This window comes from Lissotriton helveticus, chromosome 9 (genome assembly GCF_964261635.1).
Source record: "Lissotriton helveticus chromosome 9, aLisHel1.1, whole genome shotgun sequence".
NCBI lineage: Eukaryota > Metazoa > Chordata > Amphibia > Caudata > Salamandridae > Lissotriton > Lissotriton helveticus.
In genome coordinates, this window is record NC_136070.1 from 57036077 (window position 1) to 57054193 (window position 18117).

General features: G+C 46.2%; 1 protein-coding gene across 1 annotated transcript in view; it reads right to left on the minus strand.

Moving 5' to 3' along the window:
• SCG5 (secretogranin V) overlaps positions 1 to 14098 on the minus strand; it is a 65946-nt gene extending 51848 nt beyond the window's left edge. Inside the window, exons 1-2 of the mRNA XM_078659449.1 lie at positions 14023 to 14098; positions 5806 to 6028 (exon numbers count right to left, since the gene is read on the minus strand). Of these exons, the coding sequence (XP_078515575.1) occupies positions 5806 to 6019 (214 nt within the window). The 5' untranslated portion in view covers positions 6020 to 6028; positions 14023 to 14098. The remainder of the gene's footprint in view (positions 1 to 5805; positions 6029 to 14022) is intronic.
• Between the last annotated feature and the right edge of the window lie 4019 nt (positions 14099 to 18117).

Consider the following 18117-nt stretch of genomic DNA (forward strand, 5'->3'; position numbering starts at 1 on the left):
GTCGAAGTCCAGAGTTTCTTCTTGTAGAGAAGTTCAGGATTAATCTAATTTGGAATGGGACCAGCTCCTACCTTTATCCTGCTAAAGGGGGCTGCACTACTGACTAGGTCCCTCCCCTGGGTGGGACCAGGAAGGGGGGTGGTTACACCCCCTATCCTTTGTCCGGCTTCGCGCCAGAACTGGGGCAGGGGTGCCCCAGCAACTGGTTTGAGCCGGTGTATGCACAGGACACCTTGTGTGCCCCTGGCATGTCTCATTCCTTTCAGGCCGGTCCTACCCAATACACAAAATCCTGTCTGGGGTGGTGCTAGCACCTCCCAAGGCGGGAAACCCTTTGTCCAAGCCTCCCTCGCTGGAAGGACTCCCAGCAGCAGGAGGTCAGACTTGTGTCTGTGGTGGCAGCATCCATTTTGTGATGCTGAGGCTCGAGTTAGCTTTAACCGGGGTTCACAGTTACATACATGTCGTGTCCCTCTAGAAGGGTGGAATGCTACCCCCGTCGCCAGAATTGGCGAGGGGGTAGTATTCCAATTCGTACGACACCTTACTCGACATGTTTTGATAATGTTATACCAAAGTTAGCATTCAACCGCGAGGATTATAATGCACTTAAGAGTATATGGTATAGCGTTATCATGGAACAGCTATTAGGACTTGGTTCCGCAAGCTGCAGACAGGCTCAGCTCATGCTAGAGCACCATCTCACATAATTCCAAGCACTCTGGCTTCAGGATTGATAAGTAAGGCCTGCCATAGGAGTGACTGATAGGAGTATATGTCTCCATTTTGGGGTTAGATATAGGTATACTATATCTATAGCAAAGGGTGATTACACCACCTTGCCCCAGCTGTCTTAGCAGCCAGTTGTGTCAGTTTTGGATGGCCAGCCAGGGGTGGCATAATACATGCTGCAGCCCCTGGTAGGCCCTGGGTACATCTATGCCCTGGGTACCTAAGGTACACTGTACAGGGACTGATAAGGTGACCCAGTATCCAATTAGATATGTACCTAAGGTACATGGAGTCCATTTTAACAGAGAGAGCAGGAAGCCTGGGGTCCTGAATAGCAGGATCCCAGGCCAACTAAGTAAAAAACCAGCAAAACACTAGGCAAAAAGTTGGGGGTAACCATAGTCAGATATCCACCTTCCTACACATTGGTCCGCTGCTCTGCCAGTCAGCACGCCGTAGAATTCGACTGGCTGCATGCCTGGCATCCCGTATCCACTTCTTGCTCGCCGTTTGTGATTGTTCGCTTCCACCCTGCAGGGTCAGGATCCAACAGAGTCTGCAATGTCCGGAGACCGACACGGACATGGGCACCTGGCACGACGAGTACGACTACCTGTTCAAAGGTACGGGGACAAGGGACTCTGGGAGGAGGGAGGCGGTTGGGAGGGGCCGGAGTACCGGGCCGCAGCCGCTGTGCCTCTGCGACCAGTACATGGAAGGAGGCGGAGCGGTGTGGGGATGGGAGATGTGCAGTCGCCCTGACACTGCTGTTGTAGACAGATGATTAAATCCGCACTTGGAATACAGTGGTATTCCACCGTGGCATGTTGAATATGCTCGTTATGCGGTGTCTGTGGGCATTTTAAGAAATGCAGATGGGGAAGGGTCTGCGGGTGGGGCCAAGGACTATCTAAGAAATGGCGAATCCTGGACTCTGCATAAATACCATCATGAGATCGGGGAAGGAGGCATTGGTGGTAGGGCGTAGGCGGTGGAGGCATTATTGAATCTGCATTGCATCTTTATTGTTCCACATAGGTGCCCTCGTGGTCTGTGCAGATGGGCATTCTGAGGTCAGGAAACTTGCAGCCTTGATTTTGCAGGAGTGTCTCAGCTTCTGCTAGGAGGCTTCCTGGGGTCAACATTGGGGCTTCACTTGATCTGCAGTAGCGTCTATTGGGTGTCTTTACATAGTGGAAGTAAGACACTAACCATTCTAGTGTGTGAGATTATGTTTTTGTCCCCAAAGGACCCTAGCAACCTGGTCACCTGTGCTGAGATAGTTGGTGTGTTAGTGGTGAGATACTCTGGGTTCAGGACTTGCCCAGGGTTCCTTTAAGTTATAGGAACACCACTTTATATCTAAGAAATTGTTGATTCCCCGACAGAACCAATCCTTGTTTGTCATCATCTTCAGAGATGGCAAGACAGCCGGTGACTGACAGTTCCATTGACTCGGTGACCTTTCTTTTATGCTCAATGAGAGGCTACTGTAAACAAGTGTGTGTTTAAAAGAGGCTCACGTTTAACCATGATGCACACCGATGTAATATGGGTGCGTTGGACCATGAGTAGGCATTTTATGAAAGTGTAGCTACAATCATGTTAGTCCTACGATAATTATTTTACTGCCCCTTTGTTTAAGTAGTTTGTATGGATTGTTGCTATTCAAGGTTGCAGACGCTCCTGTAGGTACCACCAACTTACCAAAATGTTTTAACCCAGAGAAGCTTCTCCTAACATCTAGTAATGTGGATTCATTTCCATGGAGCAAGAGCTAGCTTGTTTGAGGTTGAAAATATTTTACAGCTTTACTTGGTGGGACAATATCATTTTGTGATTTTGTCAAAGAATGGGAGACTTGATATCCTGTTGTAATTGTTCGATTCTAGGTTTTTGCATTTTAACATAAACATAAACTGTCAGCCTTGGCAGCATGGCATTAGTTCAGTTAGGAGGATGACAGTATGATGGTTTGCAGTCTTGGTTACATTTGTTTAGAGGATTGGTCTACAGGCTTGAAAACCTAGTTCTTTACAGACTCCTCCATAATTCCATAGATCAGAGTGGACCTGAAGCTGTATTTTGACCCAAATGTCTTTTTTTTCTTGTGGATAAAGACAGTTTTAAGAATATTTAAAATTTTCATGAATATTATGAAGAGATGTACACATAGATTATTGATGATTGCACAGGGTTGAGATTTGTTTATACTTTTGGTCTTGAACGGTTCTCGTAGTGTACATTCTTGTGTCGAAAATTGGATCTTCAGAAGGGGGTAAGTTATATCTGAGAGTCCTACATTTGTTCAACGACTCTGGGAAAATCTCTTTTTTGAGACTTTGTTAGATCATCTGAAAACCGTGCCCATCACTGAAACAGGTGAATTGCATGACGTCCAGGTTTTTGAATGTTAATGGAAAAAATAACAATTCTGACGTGCATTTTTTTTTTTTTGTAAGACCTTTATTGTCATTTATTTAACAGTACACAGCGAGGAGCCTACAACCCTGGGGCCGGTTGTGACTTTCCAAGTTAGTGTTAAAACTATAAATTACACAGCCCTTCAGCCGACAACGTTAGGTCCGGTTGCGTTAAAGTATAGATATGCAATCATCACATTCCTCTCGCTTACTCACAATCGATCCGCGTCTTACTTTTGCTTTTTTTTTTTTAATTATAACCAACCTAAACAAACAGTTCTATATAATAATAGAAATACAAAGCGAATCGTAACTGTGGCAGTGTCGACGACCTTTTCACTGTTCTACCATTAATGTTAACGTATAGACGGTGTGGATTCTGACGTGTATTTGAGCCAGGATCACAGCAGAGTCTAGAAGATATTGATTATTGGGGCACCTTGTGTTGGTTGCTAAGTAAATTGTAAATCTTAAGCAACTAATATGTTGAACATCGAGGTAGTGGTTTATGCCATATTGTAAAGTTTGAGTTGGTATTGCAAAATGCGGTGATCGTAAGGAAAAGTTTGCGAGATAATGTTCTATAATATCATATTTTTGTATGTGGTTAAATTGTCAGGATTGGCAATCCACCTTGAATTACATGTGTTTTAAGCATAATGGTAGATTTTAATTTGATGGCATATAACCCATATGCTAAAGAATTTCCAGATTTCAACAAAAATAGTCTGTTTTTCAAGCAGATCAAAAATTGCAAAAAAGTTAACAAGTCAGTGTAGCAAAGATGCGGGAGCTCCACAAAAGTTACCCAATCTCCTTTCGGCTGTCTATTGGTGTATTTGGGTATGCTAAATACAGTGTTACTATCGCTGTGCTTGCTTCCCTGCCCCCTGGCTGTGCTTGCTCCCCTGCCCCCTGGCTGTGCTTGCTCCCCTGCCCCCTGGCTGTGCTTGCTCCCCTGCCCCCTGGCTGTGCTTGCTCCCCTGCCCCCTGGCTGTGCTTGCTCCCCTGCCCCCTGGCTGTGCTTGCTCCCCTGCCCCCTGGCTGTGCTTGCGTCCCTGCCCCCTGGCTGTGCTTGCTTCCCTGCCCCCTGGCTGTGCTTGCTTCCCTGTGTGTGTGTGTGGCTCTTTGTGTGTGTGTGTGGGGCTCTGTGTGCGTGTGGGGGGCTCTGTGTGCGTGGGGGGCTCTGTGTGTGTGTGGGGGGCTCTTTGTGTGTGTGGGGGGCTCTTTGTGTGTGTGTGGGGGGGCTCTTTGTGTGTGTGTGGGGGGCTCTGTGTGTGTGGGGGGGCTCTGTGTGTGTGTGGGGGGGGCTCTGTGTGTGTGGGGCTCTGTGTGTGTGTGGGGGGGGCTCTGTGTGTGTGTGTGGGGCTCTGTGTGTGTGTGGGGGGGCTGTGTGTGTGTGGGGGGGCTCTGTGTGTGCGGGGGACACTGTGTGGGTGTGTGAGGCTCTGTGTGGGGGCTCTGTGTGTGTGTGGGGCTCTGTGTGTGTGGGGGGGGCTCTGTGTGTGTGTAAATACAATAGATCATGCATTTGCGAGCGATTAAGCTATTGGCATTGTAAATGACAATGTCATTTATTTATGATTTAAAAAACCAAATGTCATGAGCAATGCCAATAGCTCTACCTTTAATAATGCCGAGACCATTGCATTGTAAATGCTTGTTTGTTAGTTTCAAATAAACAAATTGGTGTAGTGTGCTAGACCTTAATAGTCTGCAAATGTAAAGACCATGACCATATTACTGATTGGGTGAACTTTCTACGTTTACAATGTAGCACGCCTTCCTGTTATGTGTGCTCCAGCAAAGACAGGAACAGTGTGCCCAATCACAAAGAAAATGCACAAACATCAGCACAGGTGCAAAGTCTGACAGTTCACATATGCATTGAAGAGAGTGCATCAGTGAAAGGCAGGGCAGTGGCTTCATCTGGCTGATCCGGCTTCTGTTTGAGGAGGGGCAGGGATGTCCTGTATGTGACTGCACCTGCCTGCGGGGGATGTCTGGAGGGTCCATCAGTCCCCCATGTGCCTCTGCCAGGGGTAGCTCTATGGAATGCACTGACTATGCACCACCGCCATGTGGTGTACAGTCATTGGGCCTCCTAGCACCTTCTTTGCCATTGCTCCTGAGTCTGTAATATGACGCCCCCTTCTATAATACCAAAATTAGCAGGGGGCTCCAAAAACAGGTTCAAAAACCTGTTCACCCCTGGGGCACTTTGAGTAACACAGCTCCGAGATATGAAGTTCAGTGTCAGGTTGACACACAAACACAGGGTCAATCTACTGTAACTGGGAGAGGATATAGCCTTATGGCTAGAGCTGTCGACTTTGAAGCTAGGGAACAGGGTTCGAGCCTCGGCAACGACGCTCAACATCCTGTGATCCTGGGCAAATCTCTCAATCTCCCTGTGCCTAACATAAATGAATGTGTCCATCTGTAATGAAACTGGTGCTCATGTAAAGTGCTCTGATACCCGATGTCTCGGGTCTAGTTCGCGCTATATAAAACTCTTAAAAAAACAAAAACTGCATTTTTAGGGTGGTACTATTGGGAATGGATAAGGTCTATAGTTTGATCTTATCCAAGTTTGACAAAAATAAGTTAAAAAGGCAAAAGCACACAAACACCTATTGGCAGCCCCTACCTTCAATGCTCTGTGGTCCAACCAGGTTCATGGCTTGGTGTGCGGGGTACTCCACGCGTGGCCTGGCGATTCCCAGCTGTTCCATAACGCCATGGAGCAGATGTTGAATATCAGCTTCCGACACGTGGTCTGGAGTCCGGGGACTGTGGGATGAACACAGCGCTGATCCAAGGACCATCAAAATGGCCGCACTCTGCAGAATCGGAGGCCCCATGGTTTCCACCTGGAAGGAAGGCAAACAAGCATGAATCAGAATAGAAACAACAAATAAAATGACAGTATCAGAGGTACCCACAATATGTCTCCTCCCAGCAGATTGTGCGTATCATTGAATTGAGTAGCAGAAACCCAGGAGCGTAGGTTAGTCAGTGACCCTTGAGGGGTGTGAATCTCACATTTGCCAACTAAAAAAGAGTTAGGCTGCAGGGTGGAGGAGGTGAGATGAGATGAGCAAGGTTTGGTAGGAACTGTTCCAATGAGGGACAGGGTCAGTACTGATTTGTTTTAGGTCTATCAATCAATCATTTATAAAGGGCAGCAAATCATCCATGAAGTCTCAAGGTGCTGGAATAGCTGGCTGCTGCATGGTGGTATGTTCATTCGAACAGCCAGGTCTTGAGTCCTTTCCTGAATTGTTGGAGCGATGATGCAGTCCTGAGGTGCAGTGGAAGGTTGTTCCAAGCTTTGGCCACCAGGTGTGAGAAATAGCGTACTCCGCTGATGGCTCAGCGGATCCGCGTTGTGTCTGCGAGGAAGAGGGAGGCAGATCCTAGGTGTCTGGACGATTGGTGGAAGATCATGCGTTTGTTGATGTATTCTGGTCCTTCCCTGTGCAGGGCTTTGTATGTGTGGGTCATCATCTTAAACTGGCATCTCTTCTGGATGGGGAGGCAGTGTAGCTTCTTGAGCTGGGGTGTGACGTGGGTCTGTCAGGGGAGGTTTAGGATTAGTCTTGTTGCTGAGTTTTGTATTGTCAGCAGTCTCTTCTGGAGGCGTGTGGTGATTCCTACGTAGAGTGTGCACCCATAGTCCATCCTGCTGGTGACAAAGGCCTGCCTTACAGTCTTTCTGGTGTTGGCAGGCATCAATCTGAAGATCTTGCAGGAGTGTGCATTACGTGTGGAATCAGGCAGATGAGATTGCTTTTACCTGTTTCTTCATAGATAGCTTGCTTAATAAGATTTTTCCGAGGTTGCAGGAGTGTTCAGTCAGGGCTGGGGATGGGCAGAGTTCCCAAAGATGAGGACTTCCATCTTGCCCATGTTAAGCTTGAGACAGTTGTCCTTCATTCAGTCGGCGACGTTCATCATAAATACATCTGTGGAAGTTGTCTCTGGTGGTGGAGGTGTCTTCTAACAGTGAGAGGATGAGGCGGTTGTCGTTGGCTTAGGTAGATGATGTTAAGTCTGTGTGATGTGATGGTGTTGGCCAGAAGGGTCATGTATGTGTTGAGGAGGGTGGGGCTGAGGGATGATCGTTGGGGGATGCTGCAGTTGGCCTTCTTGGGTTCCAAGGTGAATGATTGAGACAAATTCTCTGGGTTCTTCCAGTGAGTTAAGAGGTGATCCATTCGAGGGTGTCTCCCTGGATTCCAATGTGGTGGAGTCTGTTGATCAAGATGTGATGTGAGATGGTGTTGAAGGCAGCTGGCAGTTACAGGAGGATGAGGGCTGCTGTTTTGCTGCAGTCTAGGAGGCCCTGATGTCATCAGTGGCTGCGATCAGGGCTGTCTCAGTGCTGTTGTTAGCTCAGAATCCTGATTGGGAGGGGCCGAGGAGGTTGTGTTTTCCAGGTGTTCGGTGAGTTGGTGGTTGATTGCCTTCTTGAGATCCTTCCCTGAACGGCCGGTAGTTCTTCGGTTCTGCTGGGTCGGCAGATGATTTCTTGAGGAGGGGCCTTACTTAAGCGTGTTTCCAGTACTCAGGGAAGGAGGCCGAGGTGGTGGAGATGTCCAGGACTTTCTTGAGCTTGTCAACGAGCGTCTTGCTCCCGGGGTTGAAGACATGGTGGTGACAGAGGTCGATGGGAGCTCCTGGGTGCACGGAGTTCATTATGCAGTGCGCGCAACGAAATTCGTTTTGTTTATTTATATGTTTACTTACCTATATTTGCCAGTATTCCGTAGTTTACTACCCCCCAACTTGTTCCTACCCTGCCCCACGTCACCATCCGGCAGCACTCCCACTACCGGCCACTACTGGTCTAAACTCCAACATTCTGCCACAATGGCAGCCACTCCTTCTCCTACTTCTCTGCTAAGACCTGGGACAACCTCCCCTCCTGCTCCGTACAGCCCACTCGCTAGCACACTTCAGAAAGAGACTCAAGACCTGGCTCTTCGATGGAGACACAGCGCCCAGATACCCTTAGGGGTGACAATGTTGCGCTTTACAAATGGTGATTGATTGATTGAATACAGGCGAGAGTTTTCATGAGCACACTGGGTTCACAGGATGTTGGTACTCTTCTTTGAACTGGAAAAATCATATGACCAGGGTAACTGGAATTAAGCAGCAGGAAAGGTCCAAATTATGTCACAAAGTTTACTAAATTATGCAGCAAGAAAAGTCAAATTATGGCTTGTAATGAGTCACGTTTTGTGATGGGTTACTTCATTATTTTGTCATTTACACCCATGTTAACACTGTTTCAGCAAAGGTTTCACTACATTAGTACCACTTTCACACTTAAATACAGCAATAAGCTACTGAAAAGTGACCAGTCAACCTTTGGGAAGCATCTTTCACTGCGCTGCAACATGTTGCTGCCTTTTTAGTAACTTTCGATCCGTTGCATTACAAACACATTTTTTGTTAACAACTGCAAATTATGCAGCAGAAAGTGGATTATGTGACAAGTTCATAATTATGTGGGGAAAAAAGTGGAGGCAGCAAAATCACAGAATTCCAGTGGCCCAACAGGGTCCAGAACAAAAGAAATTATTGAGTGGCTTCTGAGCTAGATGAAATCAGACACAACACAAACTAAAATAGTGCGCTTTGGTCACTGTGGCCAGCCTTAAATTCACTAACATCATCAGTTCGTAACTTCAGCAATCCCTGTCAGGCTCACCTCTCAGAGGGCTGCAGGTTATTCTCCTCCTGCTCAGAGCTCCAGTGCAGATGTTAAACCCACAGATCGCAGAAAAGCAGTAGGAAGACTCAGATGATCTGTAGGCTGTAGAGTTGCCAAAAGAGCAGTAGCCTACTTTCTGGAATGAGTAGGATTCATAAGCGTGTCAGGGTGATGGCCACCAGTTCTCAGATTGCACCACTGTCCCAGTTACATACATAAGGCACCCAGTGGTCACCATTAGGATGTGCTGAATAATGTGTGAAGATAAACACACATCTTAATGGTATTTTGTTTATTAGGTATGCTATTAGCCATGACCTATTAAGTTTACTAACCAGTCAAGCATAATAAACTTACTAAACACAAGGAGATAATGGACGGAGCGCGGAAACTTCTGGGTTCAGTCCATCATCGTTCTTTAGCTCACTTAATCAACCCAGTTCAGACCCAGCCATATGCAAATCAGTCTTGACCCTGTTCCTTAAGGGAACAATCCAGCCCAAACTGCCAGGCAATGTCTTCCCTGGACCGGAAACAAGCATCCATAGACCAGTTTCGGGGTAACACCCCTACTCAGCAAGGCTAGCTTGAATCCAGTGGCAAAGTGAGCAAGGAACCCACATCTGGGCATACCCTGCCAACTTAGGGTGAACAAAGCAAACACAAGCAGATGATGGACGGAGCGCTGAAACTTTTCGGACACTCCCTCCCAGTCACAGATCTGGGTTGAATCCATCATCCTTCTTTAGCTCACTTCGCCATCCTAGTTCAGACGCAGCTATATGCAAATTAGTCTTGACCCTGTGCCTCATGGGAACAGTCCAGCCTGAACTGCCAAGCGAAGTCTTCCCTGGAATGGAAACAAACGCCCTGGGACCGGAATCGGAGTAACACCCCTCATCAGCCATGCTAGCTTGAATCCAGTGGCTGGTGAGCAAGGGACCCATGTCCTGCATACCCTGCCAACTTAGAGAGAACAAAGCAATCACAAGGAGATGATGGACAGAGTGCTGAAACTTTTCAGACACTCACCCCCAGCTAGCCTGTCTGAAAAGGGGTGATGCCCCGAAACCGGTCCCAGGATGCTTGTTTCCAGTCCAGGGAGGACCTGGCCTGGCAGTACGGGCTGGACTGTTCCCATGAGGAAAAGAATCAAGATTGATTTGCATATGTCTGGGTCTGATCTGGAATGGCATGGGGAGCAAAAAAACGATGGATTTAGGCCCAGATCCCTGTACTGGGGTGAATGTTTGACATTGTGCAACATTCTGTCCATCAATTGCTCTTTTTGCATAATAAACTTACTTACATGGGCCATCCGCCAGAGGAAACATCCTGTACCCCACAGTCACAACACCGACCTGCCTTTACAACGCAGTCACTAACCCGACTGCAATGTTACAACGCATTACTTTAACCTGCAACGACTTGCTTTAGGGGGCGAATTGTTGGAGTGATGTTGGATTTTTAAGTCCAACACCTTCCCTAGTGTTGCGTAGACTGGAGCTGGATTAGTAATTTATACTTTACCAAAGTCCAGCGCCCCCTAAGGCAAGTCATTGTAACAACTTGCAAGGTAAAGTAACAAGTGATAATGTTACAGTCGGGGTAGTGACTTGGTTGTAAAGCATGCGGGGTAAATGCATGCGGAGTTCAATCATACAACCTTCAACCAGCCCTCGTCATCCATTGGTCTGTTGCTGTGTCATTCACATTTTTCTTCTACTCACTACAGCATTCTTCGGCCATCGACTGACTTCTCTGTGAGTGAAGTCATTCTGTACTTTTACAAGGAGCAGATCCACACACAGATTAGTTCCCATCACACTACTGTAGCAATGTGTGCTTTTTGAGAACAGAAAAGTATTTTTGGTGTAGTCAATTCTTTTTATTCTGCAACTGATGAGAGCCTGGCAGCTTCCCCAACAATAAAGTTTTGCGAAAAGCTTGACAAAACAAAATATGCATTGACTAGCCAAAAGGCTGTCAGCCAAAACCAAATATATTGGATTTCCCAATGCTTGTGGTCTTTGGCAGCCATTGCTGAAGCATTAGAACTTTATTTTTTTTTAATTCCCAAAAAGATGCAATGAAATTTTGCAGGAGGTTGCAAGTCTCCCATTTTAAAGCAACATATAGCGTTTTGTTTCAAAAGGTATCTTAGGCAAGTAAATGTAAAATCTGATTGAGGGCACAAAGAATGACACGGCAAGATTGTCTTATGGTAACAAAAATAACAAAATCTATTTAATCGATGAAGAATATTATCACTTTGTCTTGAAGCTTGATAATGAGCAATAAAAATATATACATTATATGTGACATACGTTACAATCAACAGACATACTCATGCTAATACATACATGCATCCATTCCTCATCCTTCTCATTATCAATATATAGTTAGAATACAAAATGTTTAATCATCAATAAAACAAAGTTGAACAAAATGTTTCAATGTACTAGTGGTAACAGGTGATGTACATATTTGTGGCCAAAAGGCAGAATTCTGAAGGGCTAAGGCATTCTCTACGCACGTTTCGGCATGTTGCCTTCATCAGGAAGCCGCGGGATTGATTAATCAAAGTATTTTCTGTCAACAACAAAAGTATACATACCCTTAATGTTGATATGTGCCCTCAATAATCCTAGCTTATACGCTCTGAAGAAAGAGAATTAAAACGTGGGTTACAAACGGTTTGTGTGCTCAGCAGGCCGTTCTCCTTACGGGTTCATTTATATTAGACGATTATCTGTGTCGATAAATAAAGTAAAAATATAGGGAGGTTTGCTAGAATGCCCGTAGGATTGTTAGAGTGCAGTTTATCTCAGAGTGCGCTTCTGTGCATGCGCATGCAATAGTGCCTTGAGGAGGCCCATGCTTAAATTGAAAAGATGGTGAACATGTGTATTGCAAAATGAACAATCGATGGACAGAATACAGAACAATGTCATACATTCACCCCAGTACAGAGATCTGGGCCTAAATACATCGTTTTTTTGCTGACCATGCCATTCCATTTTGGACCCAGCCATATGCAAATCAGTCGTGACCCAGCGCCCAATGGGAACAGTCCAGCCCGAACTGCCAGGCCAGGTCCCCCCTAGACTGGAAACAAGCTTCCGAGGACCGGTTTCAGGCTTTCATGTGTATTGCTCCATGGGGTTAGTCTCAAGAGTGCCAATTTGTGATAAAGCTTGCAACTGGATCATCGAATGGCACTCCAAATTCCAACTGCACACTATTTGGGTAGAAGTGGGAGATGTTCCACGTGTATCCTGTTTTAAGAGGAGAGACACGCCTTCTTCATTGATAACTAGCAGAAGGTGTAACTATTCTTGTTGTTTTAAGGTTGCATTACTTTACGATATCTTGACCAAATTTGACCACGGCTTGCATCAAAAGCCTTCCAAGAGCCCCTCTCCTGTGTCTTGCTCTGTATCATATTCGGATTATGTGGGAAATCAACCTTTATTTATACCTAAAGCCAGACCTTCCCTCCGTTTGACAGATCCGAAAATAGAAGTTCAGTGAATCTTTATCATTCACGCTGCACATTTAAGAAGTTGTTCTAAGTAGCCCTTAAATCTCATATTTACCGGGCCAAGTTCCAGTCCGATTGCTTCCTGAGGTGTAGATTTTCAAATAGGTAGGAATTTCCTCCGCTAACACGTCCCCAGTTCCAGTGTAACAATATTCAGAGCTCCAGAGAAAATTATATTTTGATGTTTGTGAGGTCCTGCCCCTTGCAAAACAAAAAGATAAACAATTCTGTGGCAATTTGTTGCCATCTGGCGCCCTCTTGCGGTGATTTAAAGAGTTGCTATAAGGCAAGTATCCATAATGGCCTTTATACAGCACTGGCCCTTACACCTCCCTTAGCATGATTCAAGAACATGCATGGAGTCTGTGATTGCGGCTGAACATCTGCACTGGGGTGTCCCAGCTAGTCCTGGGTGAAATTTACATCACACTGGGGTAATCTCCCATAATTTCTGGCACTTCGAGTTATGTGAAATTCCAGAAATGATGCCACATTGCTCAACTTCAAGTCTGTTTGGGTGAAAATAATGTTTCAGCAGCATGGCAAAGACACAACTAGATAGAACATGAGTGGTTTTTCTACGCAGCATTTATGTTCTTTTCGCTGTTTTTAAATTGGCACAAAATGCCTCGTGGCCAAAATTGAAGGAAAGGTGCATTTCGTGCTAAAGTACAGTGCTAAATACCAGATTTATTTGCATTTTGCAAAAAAATTCCAAAACGTGCTGTATTTCATCAAAAGGAAATTACACGAATTGGGTGTCCTTATTAATCGTAACAAAAGTAACCATGGCATCGGATGGAAGGATGAGACGTAAATTTGCCCCAACCCCGGTTTGAACTGGGATCAGCAGGTTGCACGCTTTCTAGCTTCACAGCTGTCGCCACCTGCCGCTCCCTCCACAAACACATGACCCGCTTGGCTGCTGCATCACCTTGTTGCCATGGCAAACAGCAGCTGTGGTACTTTTCCTATGAAATAGACACTGCCCATCACCTGGACCGCGTAACGTCACGCTCTCTCGGATTGGCTGATTTTCCACCGGAACCACTTACTATACACTCGATTAAACCGGTTGTCTAGGGTTACCTGAGCTCCAACCAAATGGGACATTTATTATTTATGTGGCTTTTTTTTAAATAACGTTGAATGTATGGATAATGGGCCAATTTTCAGAACACATATCATTATCGATAAAACAAACACACGTCACAGGCTGAATTTTTTTAAGGGTTAAACTCAGATGTTATGATCACGCAATATCCCCGTTCTATGTTATTAAACTGAGTCAGGAAAAGGGCTGACACAGGAACCTGTCACCGGGAGGCAGCAGGGGCATTTTTAAAATAAACCCCTAACCCACTGCGCGTTTTTATCGCCAGTCTAGACGTATTTCTCACGAGAATATCGGTTTAATAATTCGATTATAAGGGATTGCAAAGGAGGCTGGTGTCAGCACAAATGTGAGCTGGGGTGTCGCTGCGGCTATAGAATATTTTGTTTAGGATTAAATGGTCCAAGATTTCTGTCCGGAGCCCGAAATTCATTCCCACCCTCCCAAGCCGCGCGCAGAGAATAAAAAATAAAATTCCGCTTACCAGGGAGAAAATGGAGGCTGTCGGCTGGCAGCGTCGGGGAGAGATGGAGAGACGAGGTGGGCGGAGAGGGGAGGGCTGTGATGGCGAGGGAGGGGGGGAACAGATGGGACGGAGGAGAGAGGGCTGCTGCGGGAATGCCCAGCCGGGAAAGAGGGGGGCGGGGTTCGAACAGGTGAGGAGCCGAGCTGAGATCTCAAATATTAATATGGCGCTGCAGGGCAGAACAGAGTAGCCCGTTATTGCTTCAAACTGGATTTTTTTAGGTATTGAAAAATTGTTCTCATGACTGCCTGTTTTTCATCCCCCGAAGACTAAATTGGCCCTTCCTGGATTAAGAACATATGAACTGTAGTTTACAGGCTCAGACACAGGCCGTTACTGAGGGGCTTATGTACAAGCCCCTTGCACCACTTTTGCGTCATTTTTAACATGGGAAAAGTGACGTACAGGTGGCGCAAAAGGCTTGTAAATAAATCCCTGAGAACTCAAAGCAGCCCTGGCAAATTACGTCAGACCAGCCCCCATGCGGTGCATAGCGAACGACCTCAGCAAGCGAGCTTGACCACTATAGGGGGATTGGGGGGTCACCCATGAAAAATTGGGGGAAAATGACACAAATGGTGCATTCTGTGACACATTTTCATCATATATTTAAATGCATTCGTTTTTAAAGCATAGCAAATGGTGACCTTGCAGTACGCCAGGATTGGACAGTCTTTGTTGGGGCTCTTCAATGATTCCCTCACTATCACCCTCCAACAGTTCCTCTAATCTCTCTATAGCCCCTCTCTCACATGTATTTAATGTGTTTTATAGCGCCTCTCATACCAGTGAAGGGTGTCGGTGCCCTTTACCTCACACATACATACTGAATAATACGTGCGTAAATCGGTGTATAGAAAATGTTACATAAGACAAAGGGGACTACAGGGTGTAGGATTCATGTCATCCATACCAGCATGCACTTTTTAACCCCTTCGATGCTGATGACAAAGTCAGCTCGTCATGGGCGTTACCTGCGCTACGCGGATGACGAGCTGGCTTTGTCACAAACCGCGCGATTTTTAATTTCAGCGCACAGCGGGAAAACCCGCTAGCGCGGTAGCGGTTAAGAGTGCTTGGCCTGTAGCAGCACAGACTCAAGATTCAGAACATAACACCGAGGTTGGGGTTAACTTTACTAATAAAAATGTATTTCTACCCAAACAAAACCTTTTTTAGCAACATTAGGGCAATGAAAGACTCGGGGGCGGAAAAAACATAACTTTCTAACCTGTACCGCGCAGTTTGCATGCAGCTCTTTGATGGCAGTTCGTAGCTCACTGTGCTAGATTATGATTGTAACTTATGAACTGCACAAGTAACAAAAGGATCTTCATAACACAACAGAAACCCACTGAGCTATACACATAAAATACTGTTCTGTGATCTGCATGGTACATGTTCTTTGCAGCAGGCATATTAACCCTCTGCACTACCTTAGATGAGTCAAAACTGCCACTAGACAAAACTCTGATCTCTCTCCAACAGGTACACTATCTTGATACTTTTATTGTTGCTTGAGAACTGCTGGATATGGAAGGAACTCTGCAGGGGGTGCTTTTAAAACTGATGCACTACTACAAAACCGGCCCCTCTGCACTTCCAGCCTCCCAGGGAAACACCTGATGCCTGGTATGGCCAATGTGATAAGTGAAGAGGATGATTATACCCCGGTGGTAATTGGCGCTCAGAAAATACGGATTTAATATAGATGTCTTGGATATTAGAAAAGGGTGCAAAGGGAAGGGGTAATCATCCAAAGTCCCTAAATTAGGTCATCCGACCCACAAGTTAAATTCTGGTCCTTGCACACCTAAAATTGTATCAATATAGTAACATTGACTTCACACTTTCAGTATAAATACAATAATTCTTTAATGGTTATGTCTTGCTCAGCCACCAGCCAACACGTATTTCTTCGCTCGGGATATAATTCCCGCGACTTCTTCAGGGCTTGCGATGCTTCTCCAGGATTATTATGCCTTCTGACTGGTTATAATTCCGTCCCAGCCTTAAACTGGCTGGGTTAATATCCAAATCCTTCAGTACATCCAAAATTCCTCAATATTCCAAAATCCCGTGTTTAAACCGCAATTCAAATAGCACATGGACTCAAGTAACGGTCCGTAAGGTGAATATGCTGTGTTATCGCATAACAAGCCTCCAATCTGGGCTCCTCCATGCGTTAGTGTGAGCCTAACGTTATTGTATTTATACTGAAAGTGTGAAGTCAATGTTACTATATTGATACAATTTTAGGTGTGCAAGGACCAGCATTTAGCCTGGTATGGCCAGTCCGGCCTTGCACACACTGCCCAGCTTGTTGCAGTACCACATGGCTGCTATGTTCCATCAAGCCCTGTATTGGCATCCTCTTGACTGACAGGATGAAGGCCTTCAGATCAACCGAATGGCACAAAGCTCCAGCAGGTCGACAAGGTTCTCTGCTCTGCTGGGGACCAGAGGCCTCTGATCACCATCTCTCCCAAATGACGCCACTTGTGAGCCCAGATACAATGCATCTGTCACTACTGTGAGGCATGGGTGGGGAGAACAACCTGCCGCTGGTCATGCGTGTATCTGACAGCCACCATTGAAGGTCCAAGGATGCCTCTTCCAAAATATGGATGTCACCCAAAAGGCAGCCCCAGTGCTGTGCCAACTGCAGGGTCTTCTTGTGCCAACAGGGCTGAGAGGCCAGCAGGATGAACAAGGCCAAGAGGCTTCAGAACTGCCTGGGCCAGAACACAGGAGTGCGCCTCAAACATAAGGACCATAAGCTGAAATGTCTCGGAAACTCCATGTGGGTGGAAAAGCTGTGAACACCCATGTGTCCAGATGGCACTACGAAAGGGAATTATTTGCGTTGGCTGAAGGTGGGATTTAAGATCATTGATTGGAAACCGGGGGATGACAGAGGGCCACTGTTGTCTGTAGGTAGTCTGTGATTGACTGCGCCTTCAGGAGCCAGTCACTGATAACATAACATAACATGTGTAAATTTAAAGCGCACGTTCACCACTACGGGCGTCTTGGCACTGAATAACAGTTGTTACCCATTTCAATGGTACTCATTTTATCGACCTCCGATGGATGAAAGGCTGAGTGAACCCTCCGGGATTTGAACCTGTGACCATGAGGTCAAACACAGGCCCCTGCAGTAGACGCATTAGTCCACTGAGCCACCAGACCCGGTGGGCAGGAATACATGTACCCCCAGCCTGCGAAGATAGGCCACAACCACTAGCATCATCTTTGTAAACACCCAAGGCTGAGGTTTTGCCAAAGGCTAGGGCAGTGATGCGAGCACAACAGGAACTAGAAAAATATCTCTTGGTGGTGCAGGAGAGGTTCATGAAAGTACGCATTCTGCAAATCGAAGGACACAATTCAGTGTTCCCTGAATTCTGGGAATCCCCCTAGGCCAAAGTCAACATCTTGAACTTGTTCTTCCAAAAGACCAAAAGAAAGTGTTCAGCAGTTGGAGGTCTAGTATCTGCATACGTCCTTTGTCCTTTTTGGGCACCAAAAATATTGGGAGTACCATCTCCAGCTGTGAGACCCTCTCTATGGCCAGCTTGGCCAGCAGAAGCAGAAGTTCCTGGCAAAGAAAGGAGGCATAATCTGCCAAAGTCTAAACAAACACATGTAGACCATGAAGGGTGTGTAAAGGGGCGAGTGTAGCCATGTAACCATACTCAACAACTTGCAGCACCAACTGGTCTGAGGTAATTGCACACCAGCCGACTAGATAACAATAAATCCTATCTCCTGCAGTCCATGGGAGAGGGAATCAAAGCAGTTATGCAGCAGACAGGGGAGGCGAGGAGGCATGCTGTACCTGGTGCTGGCAATGGCCACAGCCTATCAACCTGATCTCTTCAGCCACAAATGGGCTGTGAGCTGGTTTTAGTATGAGTTGCGAGAGCTGGCTCTGGCGATGGACAAGACCCCTAGGGTGTCCCCTAAGCATCCGATATTGCAGATAGATTTGATTGGCCGGTTTTAACAAAAATCAAAGAGCAGGGTGTAGCCTGGCTGTCTTTGAAGAAC